This window comes from Corvus moneduloides, chromosome 22 (genome assembly GCF_009650955.1).
Source record: "Corvus moneduloides isolate bCorMon1 chromosome 22, bCorMon1.pri, whole genome shotgun sequence".
Classification (NCBI taxonomy): Eukaryota; Metazoa; Chordata; class Aves; order Passeriformes; family Corvidae; genus Corvus; species Corvus moneduloides.
This window is the reverse complement of record NC_045497.1, coordinates 1,724,654-1,742,922: the sequence shown is the minus strand read 5'-3', so window position 1 is coordinate 1,742,922 and position 18,269 is coordinate 1,724,654. Positions and strand designations below refer to the sequence as shown.

General features: G+C 48.9%; 1 protein-coding gene across 2 annotated transcripts; it reads right to left on the bottom strand.

Moving 5' to 3' along the window:
• Positions 1 to 1,008: 1,008 nt before the first annotated feature.
• SCNN1D (sodium channel epithelial 1 subunit delta) lies at positions 1,009 to 17,667 on the bottom strand. Of its 2 annotated transcripts, XM_032131459.1 has the most exons (13): positions 16,234 to 17,667; positions 10,210 to 10,544; positions 8,774 to 9,011; positions 7,470 to 7,663; positions 7,240 to 7,343; positions 6,693 to 6,856; positions 5,893 to 5,991; positions 5,195 to 5,312; positions 4,366 to 4,444; positions 3,775 to 3,832; positions 2,973 to 3,028; positions 2,622 to 2,697; positions 1,009 to 2,390 (listed from the first exon to the last, which is right to left on the bottom strand). In XM_032131459.1, the coding sequence occupies exons 2-13, from the start codon at positions 10,527 to 10,529 to the stop codon at positions 2,025 to 2,027; spliced, it is 1,872 nt and encodes a 623-aa protein (XP_031987350.1). In that variant the 5' UTR covers positions 10,530 to 10,544; positions 16,234 to 17,667; the 3' UTR covers positions 1,009 to 2,024. The 2 variants fall into 2 exon arrangements, with proteins under 2 accessions (XP_031987350.1, XP_031987349.1); XM_032131458.1 differs by having other exon boundaries at positions 1,009 to 2,697.
• Positions 17,668 to 18,269: the final 602 nt, after the last annotated feature.

Genomic DNA, 18,269 nt, shown 5'->3' with positions numbered 1-18,269 from the left:
GGGGACACAGCAGCTCTGAGTGAGGGTGGACACCGAATTCCTGGGATCTCTCCCTTCTCTCTCCCCCTGTGGGTTCATCACCAGGTAAAAATTACCCCAGAAAGTTCAAATGTGAAATTAGGGACATCATTAATGGCATGAGGGTGCTTAATTACCCCCAGAATTGCAGCACAAACCATCCCTGCCCAGGAGGTTCTGTCCTGGGACACCTGAACTCTGTGCCTTCACCTGGGCCTTGAGTTTTGTTTGGTTCCTGCTCCAAGCAGCTCTGAAAAATCGGATTTGACCTGGCTCTGGATTTATCCCCTCCCCTGGTGTTCATTCCTGTGGGGTTTTGTCACTGACGCCCTCTGGGGCCTGGATTTTTGCTGGAAGGGCCCAGCTCAGGTGGAAAAGCTCCATTTGGGGCAGGTGCTGATGTCCCAAGCCCTCAGGGGTGACCCTAAAGCAGAATTTGGGGGGCTGATTGCCCAAGCCAGCAGGCTGGGGGAGGTTCTGGAATAAAGAGGAGTCTCCTAAACTCAAAATTAGTCCCTGCCCTCAGTGCAGAGAGCTCTGAGCTACCTCAGACTGGTTGGTTGTGCTTCCACGAGCTCAGAATCCATTTTATCCCACTAAAGGTGGCAGATTTTCCCCATCCTTGTCCTGAATTCCCAGCCCTCCTGTGCCAAATCTGACCACGAGACCAGAAATCACCTTCTGCCCCCTGGGCTGAGCATTTGATGCTCTGCCCCCAAATTGGCTCCTCCTGGAATTAAATTCCATGATGCAGTGATTTTTGGGGGGGCATTGAGGCCAGGATTAAGCAAATCAAACAAAATTAAGGCTCAAAATCAGGTTGGGGCTTGGCTCTCAGTGATGCCAGCAGCAAATTGAGGTCCCAAAATCATAATTTGGCTTTGTACATTCAGGTGTCTGGGCATTTAAGATGTTTAGAAACAACAGTCAGGCAAAAATGAACCCGAATATCAGCTGAAGGCAAAACAAAGTCACAAAGAACTCCCCAAATCTGTATTCCAGAGCCTTTTATTATTAAAAAAAATTTTAAAAAACAAAGCTTTTTGGGTTTCTTGTTTCCTGCAAGTCATAAACAACAGAGTAAAATGCTCCTGTGCAAAGTCACCATCAAAAATAAAGCTGTTTTTTGTATTTTATGTACAGATAAATTACTGTCAAATATTAACATGCTCTCTATTTGTAAACGGGCTGCAACAAAAACGCAGCACTGTGGCACCTTCCACAGAAATTGGATGCTTTTTCTGGCACCTAAAAAAGTTCCCAACCCCATTTTCTTCTCTTTTCTTTCCCCCTGGGAGAGTCAGACCCACTGGGAGTGACCTGGGGTGAGTCCAGAAGCATCTCAGCAGCAGCATCCTGAGCCTTGGCCTCAAATGGCAGCAGGAGAAGTTTCCTCTGCCTCTTGCCCTCCCTTCCCAGCCCCAAATCCTGCAAGGGTGAGGAGGTGTCTGGGAATTCAGGGTGGAATCAGAGCCCCCTCTTGCTTTGATCCCCTCAGGACAACCCTGGATGTGAAGCACAGGGCCAGGGAATGGTTTGGGGTTGGAAGGGGCCTAAAACCCATCCCATTCCAACCCCCTTTCCACTGTCCCACACACTGGAATTCTTCCCATGAAAAGCCAGTTCTGGAGGAGGTTTGTGAAATGTAGCTGGGCCTGGCTGGAGCCACAGAGGGGTTTCCTCACCAGGATTTATAAATTAAAGCTGGGAGCAGCCTTTGATGAGGATTCCCACAACAGAAGTGCAGCTCCCCCTTCCCAGAGACTCCCTGGGATCCAAAATCTCTGGCTGCAGGACTCAGGGATGTGCAGGGGGAACCTGCAGTGGCTGAGGGAGCACTGCCACGCTCAGCTGTGGATCCAGGATGTCCCTGTCCCCTTTCCAGCAGCATCAGGTGAATTCCAAGCTGCCACGCTCAGCTGTGGATCCAGGACATCGCTGGCACCCTTCCCACAGCATTAAGGGAATTCCAAGCCTCTCCATGCTCACAAAAGCCCCTCAGCTCTTCACTCCTGTCCCACATCCTCCTCCTTGGTGCACCCAAACCCATCCAGCAGCACCTCTGGGCACCTCTGGGGCAGGGGCTGCAGCTGCAGCTCCCCTGTGCTGTCCCTCATTCCAGAGGGTCGGGCACCCTCCTCTCCTTTCCCAGGCTCTTCCTGCACCACCCTGTAGTTCTCCAGGGCCAGGCTGACACTGGGGATGGTGGGAGAGACCCTCAGGGTCTTCTTGGCCCTGAGCCTTTGGTAGCAGAAGAGGAGGGACAGGACCAAGGTGTCCACGAGCAGCTCGAACATCTCCACCACCGACAGCACCGAGGAGCCGAACCAGAGGCTCCACTGGCTCCCCATGCTGGACAGCAGCAGGTTCTCCTGGGGGAAAAATCCAAAGTTTTCTTTATCAGGCACCACAGAGCTCTGGGAACAGGAATTTTGCTGTTGGCACCCAGGGAGAATCGATGGGATTGTGGAAAAAGTGCAACTCCCAAAGTTTTCCTCAAGGAGAAGAATCCCATGGTGGCAGCTGTTAAAAGCCCTCCCTCCACGCACCCCAAGCACCCCAAAAGAAAGGCAGGGGACAGAGTTTGGGGTGGTGGAACCTACTGAGAGCAGAGGAGACTCGTTGACAGCCTGGTAGTTGAGCTGCTGGTAGAAGATGGTGACCTTGGCAATGTCCTTCCTGCAGGGCACAGAGGAGCAGTTGGCACTGGGGGGGCATTCCCTGGCTGGGAGGTGCTGCTGCTGCTCCAGGCTTTTGGGAAAAAAGAGCTTCTCCCACCCACACCAACTGAACCCTGAGGTTGTTCAACCAGAGCTTGGAAAAAAAAACCTCAGTATTTCAGAGTTTTGTGAGGAAAAATTGGGAGTTGATTGGATTTTCCTGCCCATTTTCCTCTTGCCCTCCCTTGGCAGCCCCAAATCCTACAAGGATGAGGGGTTTAGCCCTGGTTTTACCTGTTGCTGGTGGAGTTGTAGCCATTCTGGTGCCTCAGAGCCTGGCGGACCCAGTCCTGCAGCAGAGGGTGGTTGTGATTGGAATATTTGTGATTGGAATATTTGTGATTGGAATGCTTGTTTTGATTGGAATGCTTGTTTTGATTGGAATGCTTGTTTTGATTGGAACCCCGCCTCATGAGGTTTTTTGTGTTTAACACTCATAAAAATGCAGCTTTTAAGCACTAAAATGTCAGTTTGGAGCAATTAAAAAGGCTGTAATTGATTGATTGATAACATAAAGGGAGAGCTATCAAATCCAAGCAATATTTGCCAGGATATCAAAGAAAAACTGAATTTTGAGGTGCTCACAACATTAAGTTCTGCCTTTAAAGGCAACCCCACCACACAGTTCCCTCTTTTAAAACGTCCTGGCTGGATTTGCATCTCCATCATCACTCAGGTGAGTTAATTACCTGCTCATTAGAACATGAGAAATGAGGAGTTTGCACCTCCCAAACAGCCACAGCACGGCTCCCACTGGGAGCAGAGCCAGGAACTCCAGTTTGGGGTGGGAACTGAGGGGATTGCTCAAGGAATTTGGGAATTAGAACAGGATTGAAGAAATTAGAACAGGACTGAAGCTCTGGGCTGTGGGAGCTGTCCCTGCCCATGGAAGGGGTGGAATAAAATGAGATTTAAGATCCCTTCCAACCCCTTCCCAAACAGTCTGGGATTGTATCCTTCTGTTTAAGCACAGGATCATTCCCTAGGCCCAGCTTTTGGGTGAGTTTGCTCGGAATTCAGGGGTTTTGTGCAGTACCTGGGATTTTGCTGAGGGCCACTTGGCTGTCCCAGCTGAGACCTTGTACAGGGATTCCCTGAGGAGAGAAAAAGCAGAGATTTTCACCATGGGGATCTTGGCATGGGGGAATTTAACAAAGCAGAAAATTCCTGGGGCAGCTCTTGAGAACCCTCCTAAGTCAGCTCACAAAACAAAACCAGAGGTTGCCTGAAAATTGTTCAGGTAAATCAGAATGGTTCCCAAGTCCTGATAACACTGGGATGCACCCAAAATGAAAACATCTGACACTTTGTTTTAAAATTATCTTTTCATTTTGAAATTGGCAGTAAAAAAGGTCAAAATAAAGAATTCCAGGCTGAAAAGTGACACAAAGAGTTTGGGTTGGGCCTAATTAAACATTTCAGGGTGATTTAAATCTCTCTGGTGTCACAGATAAAGCTCTGATTTAATTTAACTTAATTTAATGCTCTCATCTTTTTGCTTTCTCAGCTCTGGGGTGCAAACATCAAACTGGAATCTCCCAATGCCAGCTGATCCATGAATTTTCCACTGAATTCCCTGCAGTTCCAGGTGTGTTTTCCCTTGCTGAGCCCTGCTTTTGGGACTCACCTGCATGGCTTGGGGCACTGGTCAAAGCAATTCAGGTGGTGATTCCTGAGCCTGTTGTAGAGCTGGTAAAAGCAGTGACCTGGAAAAAGGGATGGAAGGAACAGGCTCAGAGATTTCCTGAGCCTTTGGAATGATTCCAGAGGGGCACCGGAGTGCCAGGCACGGATCTGATCTGCTGAGGATGGGCCAAGCTTAAGGAGCAGAGGATTTAGGCAGAGATTTTGACTCATAATCCGAATTCAGAGCTTAAAAATCATAAAACCACGGAATCCTGGGTTGGAAGGACCTTAAAGATCAATTCCCACCTCCTGCCCAGGCAGGGACCTTCTCCTATCCCAGGGTGCTCCAAACCTGGCCTTGGACATTTCCAGGGATGGGGCAGCCATAAAATCCCTGGGAATTCCATCCCAGGGCCTCCCCACCCTCCCAGGGAGGGATTTCATCCATAAATTTCCTACACCAGCACGGTGCTGAGGAGATGAAGGAGTTTAACCCTACACAAATGCCCTTAATCAGGATTTTTAAGCACTACTTGATATCCAAATGCCCAGGAAAGTGCCAGGGATCCAGCTGGGATTCAGGGATTCAAGGAATATCTGGAAAACGCTCTGAGGGACAGGGTGGGGTCACTGGGGTGTCTGTGCAGAGCCAGGAGTTGGCTCAGTGATCCTGTGGGTCCCTTGGAAGTCAGGATATTCTGTGAGTCCACAAATCCACGTGAGGGAAGAGCCTCAGCAGAGCATGGGCACAAAGTGGGAGTGATCCAAGGAGTCCCAGCAGCAGAGAGGGATTCAGGAATGTGTCCCCTTTTGCAGGGAAAAGCTCTTACCCCAGGCAGGCTGCTTGTTGTAGTCACAGTACTCAGCCCCAGCAGGCAGGGGGTAATAGTAATACCCACAGCCACACTCCTGAACCATGATGTGCTGGAAGCAGGAATGCAGGCAGGCCTGCAAAAGAAAGAAGGCCAAAAAAAAAAAAAAATTGGATAAAGCAAAGAAAAATCCCAACCTGTAGGATGCAGCTCTTAGGAGACAAGGCACAGATTTTGTTACAGCAAAAGGCACCAGCCACGAGGATGGGAAAGGTTTCCACTCCTCAGTGCTTGGCTTTACCCCTGCAAAGGCTGTTGGAGAATTTTCCCAGCTCCCTTTTCCGTGATGCTCAGTGACATCTCAGTGAAACAGCCCAGAAAAACAGAGCCAGGAGCAACTCCTGACACAAATAAAGCCCTGATGGGCAAAAATATCCTCCTAGAACACTTCAGCTGCCCTGAGTGCTCCCTGCCTGGTGTGAGAAGAGCCCCAGGTCTGGCACTGGGGATCCTCCACTCATTCCAGCACATCCCAGATTGTAACTCCTTTTTGGGAGCTCCTTTTGGATGGGCAGGGATCTCTCTGTTACCTCCAGCAGTGAAACTGCTGAGCCAGGAGAGCTCCCTGGACAGGAAGGAATGAGCTGCTCGCTCCTCATCCAGCCTGGCTGAGCTGGGCTGGGCTAAGCTGGGCTCAGCCAGGCCTGAGGCTGTACCTGCAGGGTGTAGGAGTTGTTGTAGAGCAGTTTCACGTCCACATCATCCCCATTAGTTGTGCATTTGCCATAATTGCCACCCAGGCGATTCACCTCGTCCTGTGGGGACAGAAAAGAGGCCTGGGTGATTAGCAGTGTTAATTGGGGCCAGCCAGCACCCTCTGAGCTTCACTGGAGGGAGCAGAGAAGGGCAGAAGGGCAGGGAATTAAATGAGCAGCAGAGCTGGACCTGGATAAAAACCACAGGGAGTGACAGGGGAAAGGTGGGAGAGTGCAGGGGAATCCCAGAGTATTGGGAGGGACCCACAGGGATCACCCACAGCTCCTGGCCCTGCCCAGGACACCCCAAAATCCCACCCTGTGCCTGAGAGTGTTATCCAAACACTCCTGGAGCTCTTGGGGCCGTGCCTGTTCCCTGGGGAGCCTGGGCAGTGCCCAGCAGCCTCTGGGGGAAGAACCTTTCCCTGATCTCCAGCCCAACCCCTCCTGATTCAGCCCCCGTGGCTCAGCTGACCAACAGCAACACATCCTGTCCAAATAAATCCCTCCTGGATGTTCGTCCTGATCCCAATTCACCCAGGCAGCTCTTTGGGAAGAGCTGGGATGGGACTGGAGAGGTGCAAAACCCTCAAAAGTGTGAATCAAACGAGGCTCCAACATTTTGAGAACCAAAAGGCCACGTTTGGGACCATTTGATTTGGCCCTGAGCACAGTGAAGCGAGGCAGGAGAGGAGCCCGAGGCTGCTGTGCGTCCCTGTGCCAGCAGGAGGGACATTCCCAGCCCCGGGGCAGTGCCAGACCTGCTGGATGCCGATGGTGGTGGCGATGCCCGGCCGGATGTCGAAGCCCTCGTGCTCCAGGAACGGGGTCTGGTTGTGGTTGTGGATCATCACCTTCACCCCCGCCACCGTGGACAGCAGGGGGATGTGATCCTTCTGCTCTGCCCTCAGGATAAGGGACAGCCCTGGCAAGCAGAGAGAGGGAAGTGTGGGACAGCTCGGGGTGAAAGAAGAACATCCTGAACTGTCAGCATTGATCAAATCCCTCATGGAAGAGCCATTTTTATTCCTTAGAAACCTGGTGGCAATGGCACCTATTCCAAACCTTCAACAATCCCGTAATACTCTGCAATAACGACTGTAAGAATATTCTGCTTGAAAACAAAAAGAATATTCTGCTTTTTTAAGCCCAGATGTACCTGGCATGGCTGTCATATGTGGCAAGCCAATAATCTGTGCCACCAGACCCAAAAGGAGGCCTCAATATGTCAGTAAATCCTACACAGAAGCCATATTTAATTAATTCTATTAATTAATGCCCTTTCCCCCAGTTTGGCAGGTCACTCACCATAAGGAATTCCTGGTTTTGTGGCTGTCCAGAAGGGATCTGTCCCCTTGCTGTTAAAAGTGTAGCAGCTCCCAAAAACTGGGTGGTGGAAGTGAACATAATCACTGGAACCGAGAGAGATCGGATGGGGTTTTAATGATGAGTGTGGCAACACCTTAATTTAAAGCAGGATGCCTTTGGGATAACGGGAATGAGCTGTTAATTGCCTGCAAATCCCAATCTCCACACACCTGGGCCTGCAGGGCTCCCCATCGTACTGGCAGGAGTAAACCATGTCCTCGATGTGCTCCTCATGCTGGGAGATGTTGACGATCACGGGCAGCTGGGACATGATGTTCATGTAGTGGAACCTGTACCACTCCAGGATGGCATCCATGCCCGAGGAATAGGTCTTGTAGAAGCAATTCCCACCTGTGGAATTGCACTGGGAGAGAGGGAAAGGCTCAGGGTGAGGCTGACAGGTCACAGGGAAAAGGAAATACTGGAGACAGGGGTGAGGGGAATCTCTGTTTTCCCAGAAAGTGAAAATTCTGATTATTTCAGGAATTTTCTCCTTGGAGCTGCTCCATCTTAGGGGGAAGGAGGCAGGAGGAGGGAGCTGAAGCTTGGGAGGAGGGATGACAGGGCTGGGAATTCTCTGCAGCTCATGAATCATGAGCAGAGCCCAGAGAGGCTTTCTCTGTTCTTACTCAGGGGAACACCCACGGGTTCTGGGGAAAGTTTGCCTGGTCAAGGACTCCAGGACAGAGCAGGGGTTCAATAATCACCCCAAAAGTGCTGGTGAAGGACTCCAGGACAGGGCAGGAGTTCAATAATCACCCCAAAATTGCTGGTGAAGGACTCCAGGACAGGGCAGGAGTTCAATAATCACCCCAAAATTGCTGGTGAAGGACTCCAGGAAAGGGCAGGGGTTCAATAATCACCCCAAAACTGCTGGTGAAGGACTCCAGGAAAGGGCAGGGGTTCAATAATCACCCCCAAATTGCTGCTCTTTCCAGCCACATCAATCCCAGCTTCTGTTCCTGGGTCAGCACAAACTGATGGACAGGGATGGATTGAGGCAGGAATGGATGGAATAAGACAGGGATGGATGGGATGAGGCAGGGATGGATGAACTGTCCTGAAGCACCCCCAATCTCTCATTACCCAGCTCTGAAATCATCTCTTTTTTCAGTCTTTCTTGGTTTTTTTTTTTAATGTACCTTTAAAGGCCCTGAGCAGCCTCACCTGGAGCTTCCACCCACACTTCCAGGAGCAAATTTAAGCCCAGATGGGGATCCCAGCCCTAATTTAGGCAGTGGGACTGGGCTGCTGCCTCACCACAGACTCAATTTCTTACCCTGATCTTAAATTTCCCTCAGCTCCACAATTTCCCTGATGAGCTGGACTCTTGATTGGACCTGGACACCACTCAGGTATTTTGGGGTGAATCCCCATCCTGCCCTGCTGGAAGGCTCCCTCTGTCCATGAAGGAACACCCAGAGCTCCTTTCCCTGCCTGGATCCCGGTGAAATCCTGCCAGGACCCCACTCACCAGCCTGAAGCCCACGCTGGAATGTTTCTTCCCTGACCTGAGGTCCGACATCCTCAAGAGGGAGAAGTTTTGGCTCAGCTTGAAGCCCGACCTGCTGAGGTTGGCCAAGCCCTGGACGTGGATATTCCTGTCATTCATGTGGAATAACCTGGCTGAGGTGTTGATTCCATACAAGAAGGTGATGGATTCCTCTGCCATGCGATCCAGCTGCACCAGGTGTTCACTGACCAGCTCAAACCTGCCAGGAACAGAAGGGATTTGGGAACATTCACATTTCTATCAGAAAAAAAAGCACTTTGTGCCCTCACAGGATCCATGGAAAGGTTGTTCCTTGAAGTCTGGGGGAGAATATCTGGGAATTCTGGTGCCAATGCTCAGCAATAATTTATCAGCAGCTCCAGTGGCTGAATTTCCAGTTGTTGGAAACCTCAGACCTTGCAGCTGTGCAGAGCTGCACAAACTGGCCTTTCTGTCAGCAATTAGCTAATTATTCCAAGGCAATTACATAATTCCTTCACTATGTAACATGAAACTCCGCGCTAACTCGCCCCTGTCGCGTGAGCCTCATTGGACAAGCAGAGCCACACAGAATTCCATGGGGTTTGCCTCATTTACTGTGTTATTTCCACGTTTCTGTGGGACACCCAGGAGAGCTGCCTCTGACACGCACCATCCCAGAGCTCAGGAGCTGGCTTAGGAAGGAATCCATGGAGCAGCCACGTTTTTCAGGGAAAGGCTGATTTTATCAGAGCCCAAAATCAGCCAGCAGCTTCCACCAAGTGCCTCGGCTCCGTTCCCTCTGTCCTGACTCAGCGCATGGAATTCACTGCTACAAGTCCTTGCACAATTCCCAACAAGATCTTTATCTGGAAACCAGTTTGGAAACAACAACAACAGTCCCTTTCCAGCTGGGGCAGGCACAGGGACCTGGCTGCTTCTCCTGTGGGATGCATCCCAAACCTTTGGGACCATCCACGTGTGAGGGGAAGCAGCCCAGGTTACCTGTAGGGATCCTGGGGGATGCACCCAGGGGGTCCCTGACTCTTCCCAAACCTTTGGGACCCTCCAGGTGTGCTGGGAAGGAGCCCAGGTTACCTGTAGGGATCCTGGGGATGCATCCCTGACCCTTCCCAAACCTTTGGGACCCTCCAGGTGTGCTGGGAAGGAGCCCAGGTTACCTGTAGGGATCCTGGGGATGCACCCAGGGGCTCCCTGACCCTTCCCAAACCTTTGGGACCATCCAGGTGTGCTGGGAAGGAGCCCAGGTTACCTGTAGGGATCCTGGGGATGCATCCCTGACCCTTCCCAAAGCTTTGGGACCATCCAGGTGTGAGGGGAAGCAGCCCAGGTTACCTGTAGGGATCCTGGGGATGCATCCCTGACCCTTCCCAAAGCTTTGGGACCATCCAGGTGTGAGGGGAAGCAGCCCAGGTTACCTGTAGGGATCCAGGTTGCAGATGGTGATGGCTGGGAACATTTTGGGCTCGGAGTGCATGGACATGGTGAGCACCACGGGGTAGGCCAAGTACTGGCTGAACATGAGGGCAAACTGCCAGTAGAGCATGCCAAAGCTGGCCAGCAGCAGCAGGGTCCAAAAAGCCGTTTTCATGCGGTTGCTGTCGGAGCACACGAGGCGGATGGTGCCGTGGATCGTGGTGTTTTTGCAGAAAAACTCAAACATCTCCTTGAAGGAGTCGTAAAACTCGATCAGGCCTTCCTGCCTCTCTTCCTCTCCTCGTGCCAGCTCCTGCTCCATCCTCTAAGTGTCTTTCTGGGCATGGAAAAGATGGAAAAAATCTTATTAATCTGAGGGGAAGACTCTTCTGAACAGGTCTTTTCCAAAGAGGCCTCTTCCAAAGAGCCTCCCCTTGGTGGGAGAATTCAGAGTGGGAAGAACATCATGGAATCCATGAGGGGAAAAAAAAATGAACACACCAAAGAGGCCTTTTCCAAAGGGGCCTCTCCCAAAGAGCCTCCCTTGGTGGGAGAATTCAGAGTGGGAAGAACATCATGGAATCCATGAGGGGAAAAAAACCCAGATGAACACACCAAAGAGGCCTTTTCCAAAGGGGCCTCTTCCAAACAAGCCCCAAATGGGTTTGCAATCAGAAAAACCCAACAAGAACTGAGCAGAATCTGGATCCAGGCAGGAGCAAAGAGCTCAGACTGTGCTGCTGCTGAAGAAACACGAGGTGTTTGCCCACAGTTCCATAGGATTTCTCTGCCAGTGTGGGTTTGTGAGTAATGCTGGGAAGTTTGAGGCCAAAAAGGGTGGGGAATTTTTGTCTTTCTAAGAACTCCAAGGAGCAGGGTTTAATCCTGAAGTGTTGACTCATTGGGCATCCATACAGATTTATAAATCACGATTAGGGGAATATTTCTAGTGGAATATTCTGGTTTATGGGCCTAAAACAAGACTGGCTTAAAACTACTACTATGGCTTCATCCTTAAGTCAAGGAATTGGGATAAATCCAGCTTTGAACTGCATAAATTAGAACCTGGTTTTTCGTTTTAGCTGTAGGATCTCCCATTCTGTAGAATAAACAGGATTCATTTACCTCTGAACTCTCCTCCAAGATGAAATACAGGGGGTGTTGCAGAGTCCAGACAGGAATTTAGGGATGGAAGTGGAGAAAAACACCTCAGTTGGAACCACAGAGGGGATGAGCCAAATTAGGGTGTGGATAAAGCCTTGTAGGTAGCACTGAAAAGAAAATGATCTCAGGGTGTTTCTGGAGAGCACCAAAATATTAATTAATATTATTAACAGCTATTTTGCCACAGAAATAGGAATTTAAGGCTTCTCTGTGTTTTACAGCAGTGAAAAGGAAGCACAGAAATTGAAAATCACTCAAAAGAGTGGCATAAATCCAAATAAAAACCCCCATTTCCTTTGTTGCAGTAATTAAAACACCTCCTGTGCTACTCCAGAGATAATTCCAGCCTTGCTGAGGATGTGTCCCGGGCTCTGGTGCCAGTTTGGGACACATTGTTGTCACATTTTCATGTCCAGAACATGACACCGTGTGTTGTGAGGTGTGAGTTTCCAACATTACAGCAGCCCTGAGTCACCCTGCCCATCATGTCATTAAGAGAAGTTTACTGAGTCCAAACTTTGGGGCAACCTTAGCTCCAAATAAAAAAAAAAAACTTAGGGATGCAGGGATAGAGTTTGGGAATGAGGAGAGCAGAAGTCACTAAAGAATTGTTGCAAGAGGCTCTGTGATAATGGAATTAAAGCTCAGAGTCTTTATCAGTGAGAAAAATGTGGAATAAAAGGCCAGAATTACCCAAAGTGAATGCTAAAAGGATTCATCAAAGACAGATTTTTTTTAATGTCTATTTGTGACTCTAAAACCCCCAGACAAAGCCTGGTTTTCAGAAACAATTCAGAGTTTTCAGGCGTTGTCAGTGGGATTTTAAGTTTCTGGCTCATTCATCCCATTTAAATCTGCATTGTTAAAATAATTAGAATGAAAAAGAAATAGAAAGCAAAATAATCCCGAGGTAATGTGGAAAACAGCACACCCCCATATTTATAGCTACAAATGAATAATAGATCTAAAAATACACATTCAACAATCAAATTATAACCAAATTCCAGCCCCTCCCCACTGTACCTTGGCAGAAACTCTGATCTCTGAGTGTTCAGAGAAGCCACTAAACCCAGCCCTGGGCTTAATCCTGAGCAGAAGTGCTGGCCCAAAGCTCTGGGATTTGGGAGTGCAGAGGCCTTGGGAGCTGTCCAGCCTATATGGATCCAATCTGTGACATCAAAGGGGGCAGGACTTGAGGAACAGATCATGGAAATTATTCAAAGCATGATCCAGGGAATAATAGGAAGTGAATAAACTGGCCAGACGGGTTAACACGAAGCTTACACCGGAGTTAAGCTCGGTTTAAGCGCTGCTGGCGTGCTCATCTCGGGTTTTTCCCCTCCTGATCAGAGTGGATTCTTAGCTATCATTTCTAGGGAAATAACCAGGGATTCCAGGATGTTCTTCCCACTCTGGATTTCTCCATCTAGGCAGGATATTTCTGCCTTCTTTCCTTGTTTTCCAGAGCCTGGCAGGATGCCAGGGAATTGGAACTGTGAAGGTGTGCTTGAGGAATTGCATTCCTCAGTGTAATCTCAATTGATCAGCTACTCCAAGGCACACATGGATTTCCTCCTGCTTCTCCAAGAATATTGCTCATCCCATCCCATCCCCAGCCAGGATTCAGGTGTTGAGATGGGAACAGAACCAAATCAACCCCGTTTAAATCAGGTTTTAGGAGGTGGTTTAGTTAAAGAGTTGCAGAAGTGATGGAGAAATGGATTCATTGGAAGGATGAAAATTCCCATAATTATTTCTGATACTTTCCCACGTGGAAAGCAGCTCTGCAGGAAGTTTTTTCTACGAATATTTGGGATCCAGATGAAGTTTAGAGCCACAAAAAAGAGCCTGCCTTTCCAAATTGGGTTTTCTCTCCCACTGGAAGCTATGAAATATCAGCATTTGCAAAAAATAAAAAAGATGGAGACTTTTTCTTGTGAAATTTGATTCAGAAAGAAGGGAGAAAGGACAAAGATGAAGGGAAACAAACTCCCCTGATTTTGACTGATTTGATTGATTTATGCTGGATTTTGCTTTAGAAACCCCAAACCATGTAGAACGTTCCCCTCCAATTTTCCAATTATTATTTAAAAAACTCAAATCCTATTAACCAGCTGCTATTACTCTGTTCCACCCCTCTTCAATATTACAAGGAATTTTCAAAACACATATCTGGAACCTGGTTTAAATTTAAAAAAACCCTGGTATTTTGGAAACTTTTGATTAAAAGAGAAACCCAACTGAATGAAGAGCTGCAGCAGAGCCACGTGAAGAGTTCATTAGCTAAAATCTCATTAAAAAACTCCCAGCACTGGAAGCCTCATTCTGTCACGTTCGTGTCTCTGTCCCCCACCCTTCCTTCTCTCTCCATTCCACGTTGTGCAATGCAAAATGGCAACAATAAATCTGTGACAATGGAATTATTGCACAAGGAGCAGGCACAAGACAGCTCCTGTTGCCTCATGATGGTGCAGAGATTCCCTGGCAGCACCTCAGAAAAATCCCTTCAGAGTTTCCTCCAGGAATTTTTTTTTTCCTGCAGGAAATGGGGAAAAACTGGATCAATATCCCTCCAAAAAAGATCCCAGTTCTGTTGGCTCGTAGTCCTGGATCCTGAAGTGGGAGGAGCAGGGAGAAAAAAAAAACCTCCTTTGCTGCTTAAAAATGTGGTGTTTCTTTCAAAATGCAGAGATTGTGGAGATAAGAGCCCTGAGAAAGTCCTGTGGGGTTGCAGGGCTGTAATTACCCTGAGTAAGGCTGAAAATGTTGATTAGAGCTGGGAAGGAGAAAATGCTTTGTGTGTCCTGAGGAGCAGCAACTCTGGGCAAGTACAGAAGGTTGCTTTTCCCACTGGGTGTTTTTAATTTGTTGGTTTTAATGGAATCACATCCAATTTAATTGATAAAAACAGCAGAGAGAAAGAAAATTAAGGAATTTTGCCATTTGGCTTGGAAGCTTTCACATATGAACTGTGCAAACCCTGTCCTTGGCCCTACACTTGATTATTATTATACCATAATATATTATAATGTTTATTTTACAGGCTCAGATGGATGATAAAATGATTCTCAGCTATTTGATAAGACTATTGAAGCAGAAATAAATATCAGATTATAAAAAGATGCCAGTATCAGCCAGGCACAATAGCAGGAGAGGCACATGGATTATCCTGTAGGAGATTTTAGTTCCTTCACCTAAAAGTGACACAGTAAATTCATGTTCCTTGTGGGATGGACTCAAGAAATCAGGGAAATCTTCTGCCAGACAATCAATTTTTAAATTCTTGAATGTTTTCTTACAGCTGGTGCACATGAAAAATGTTTTGTAGAGGCTTGAGTGAAAGAGAGAAGCTCAGGGATGTTTTCCACAGCCTCTCTTGCCATGCCTGGCTCATCCTTTAGAACTCAAATATTAAAATATTTTGCCCACTATCATTGAAAATGTCCCAAAGAAGAACTTGTGAGGTCTTTGAGGAGGCTCTGACTGGGCAGAGGTGTGAAAATCCCACCTGAGCTCATTCCAGCCTCTCCTTCCTGCAGCCTTTCCCAGCTGCTTGAACATTGAGGGGCCTAAAACCAAAGCCCCACCTGAAGGGACCCCGGAAAATCCCAATTCCAGCGGCTTTCCCTGGGCCTCACCACACGGAGGCTCCGCTGTAATTTGCTGCCCACTGACCACACAAACTCTCCTTGGGATGAACTTTCTCCCTCACTGCATTTGTTCCACATTATCCTGCTCTGCCACAGTTTCCTGACTTTCCACTGCTTTTCCCTCTGGATTGTGAATGGAATGCAGCCCTGGGCATCCCCTCCCTGGAGCAGAGGTGGGGATGTGGAGCAGGGATAAATCCTGCCTTCAGGAGGTTTTGCAGACAGTTTAATCTCCATTTGAGCAGATCTGGCTTTACTTCCTGCACAAATGGAGTTTTATTCCCCAGGAATGCCCCAGGTTACTCTGCCAAACCCTCTTCCCACATTTTGTCCCCTCACACACCACCCCAGTTCTCCTCTCTGGAATGAGTTCTCTCTCTGGTTTTGTGGGGCCTCCCTCTCCCTGCTTTCTTGACGGCCACTGGATCAGCCAGTCCATCCCTCCTCCCACTCCAAACTCCTGTGGGCAACTCCAGGAACAGGAACCTCCCAGTGCTCCCTCTTTCCGCTCCCAGCACGCTCTGCCTCCTCTGTTTTTCCCAGTCCTTGCTCTCCCAAACCTCTGTCATCCTTACAAAGCAGAATTCCAGTTTATTCAGGAGGCAGAACAAAGGCAGTGCCTGCCCTGGAGAGGTTCCAGATGTTGCTTCACATCTCCCTCTGATCCTGCCCTAAAAGTGCTGCTGAATTCCTCTGGTTTCTGGATGTTTTCCTCATCTCCTGGAATGTCTGTGGAGCTCTGCACACCAACATTTCCTCTGACAATCCCTGAATCTCCTTTTGTGGCATGCTTTGAGGCCTGGCTGGGGGATCTCTCTGGAAATCCCATGGATTTGTGCCTGCAGAATCAGGATGGCCCCGGTGTTGCAGCGTGTCCCTTCTGCCAGAGCAGCTCCCAACGCTGCCAAACCTGCTCCAGGCAGAGGTGAACACCCCTGAACCTGTGCTGGGCTCCCTGTGCCATGCTTTTATCCCCAGTTTTCCAAAATAAAGCTCCCTGGCACATCCTCTCGAGCCCAGCAATGAGCACATGAATAATCTGCTAATCACCAGCCGTGTAAATATTCCTTAATTACCCCTCTGGAATGAGGAGGCTCCACGTCAGCCCTGCCCTCGGTGCAGCCTCCAGCAGAGGGTTAAAATCCAGCCTCAGCACCAAAAAGAATCCTGCAGGCTCCCGGGATGACCAAGCATTCATTTCCACTCACTCACCTTTCTGAGTAAGGTGGCTGCAGCTGCTCCTGGCATCCCTTTGGGATAACACTTCCTAGTTTTGTTTTTTTGGCTTCTCTTCCTCTTCTGGTTTCTTTACTCCCAGCTCTTCATCAGCGCTGTGCCCCCACTCCAGACCTGTCCCCCAAAGATTCACAGGATGAGATCCTGCTTGCTGGTAGATGGGTTTTTGTCCTGCTCCAGCTCCGCTGCAGGGTCTGTAGGAATTCTGAGGCAATCAGGGCTGGCAGGGGTTGGAGAACACCAGCAAAACCTTCTTGCTCTGTGGACATGCAAGATGCAACCATCCTGGAATCCCAGGTACCATCACTCCGTCCTGAATGAAGCCAAAAATTCCCAAGCAGTGCCTCAAACTCCTGGAAAAAAGAGGTGGAGAGCGCTCCTGGCTCTTGGAATAGTCCCCAAACCTTGGTTCCCAACACTTAGCAGCAATTCCCAGGGGTTAATCAATCCAGGAACTTCAGCCTTTCCCGCTGGGAACTGGAACAGATGTCAACAAGAGGAAGAGGTGCTCCAGTGTGGCACCAAGGGAAGGAGGGGATGAAGAAACCGGGAACAAACTGCGCAAGGGCAAAACAGTCATTAGCAAATCCTAATTGAAACCAGCTATTACATAAGTGCCTGTGTCAGCTGCCATTCCTCTCCCGACGGGGGCTTTTCTTTAGGATAAATCCAGCTGCAACGCCGTGTTTTCCATCTGGAGGATTTCCTCACCTTCTCCCACAGCAGTGCTGTCCACGGCAGAGTTGGGAATTGCAAACGAACAGCTCTGGAAGAAGTTGGAAAAGCCCAGGAATATTTCCCTGGATGCAGGGAAAGCCTCAGGGAAGTGGTGTGGCTTGGAAAAAAGAGGTCATTTTGAAGCCTTTAAATGCTGCTAAAGGCAATCCAAACCACCAGGCCAATGCAACGGCTGAGGTGAATTAGTTTGGAATCATTCAAACCTGCAGGAATTATTTGGGAGACCCCAAAACCCCTGCTGTGCTCAGGGTCTGTCTGCTCTGATGGTTGGGGGGGGGTGTTTATTTACATTCTTTCCATACATGAAGTATGGAAAGCACCAGATAACCCTTAAGATTTGCTATTAAAAACCTGGTTTTAATTCTTTTCATGCCCCAAAAAGACTTTACTCATCAGTCAAAGAATAAAAATGCTGCCACGTGACTGCCAGGCCCCATTTCCTCCATGAGTAACACGGAGTGAGGAGGGCACCTGAACAGCACAAATATTCCTGGTCTGACCTGTCTGATCAGCACCAGCAGAAATCCCCAAACCAACCCCAAAAGGGATGCATCAGGAGTGGTTTGTGAGCTTGGGGATGCTCTTAGGGACACTTGGGAGTGCCATGACAAAGGGAATGGCTTCAAAGATGGGATATTGGGAAGGAATTCTTGGCTGGGAGGGTGGGGAGGCCCTGGGATGGATTTTCCAGAGGAATTGTGGCTGCCCCATCTGTGGAAAGGTCCAAGGCCAGGCTGGAGCAGCCTGGGGTAGGGGAAGGTGTTGGGGTTGGAGCTGGATGGGCTTTAAGGTCCCTCCAACCCAAACCAGTGAGGGATTCAGTGTTTTCTCACTGGATTGACCCTAAAGGCAGAACTCTACAAATCCTTCACAATATTTTGTTTCAATTCACATCCTGTTTGCCAAGGGGATTTGGACCATTTTCCAGCACATTTAAAGGAAAAGGACCAAAAAACTCCCAGACAAAACAAACAACAAACACAGAAGAAGAGATTTAATTTCCCTACTCACCAGAAGCACAAAAGCAGTGGCAATAAATCCCCAAATTCCCAACTCTCTTCCAGCAGAGCCTATAAAAACCCAACTGGGAAGCTGTGAACTCTTGAACTCTTCCCTTCCCTGGCTGTGCAACCTTGGACAAATCTTTTTCCCCCGTCCCTGTTGCTTCACCCATGAGGCAGCCCTGATGACACGGGGCAGCATTGTTCAGGGGTTAATTGGTAAATTGTTAATTGGTGTTTGTCCAGAGCCCTGGTGACATCACCTGCCCTGGG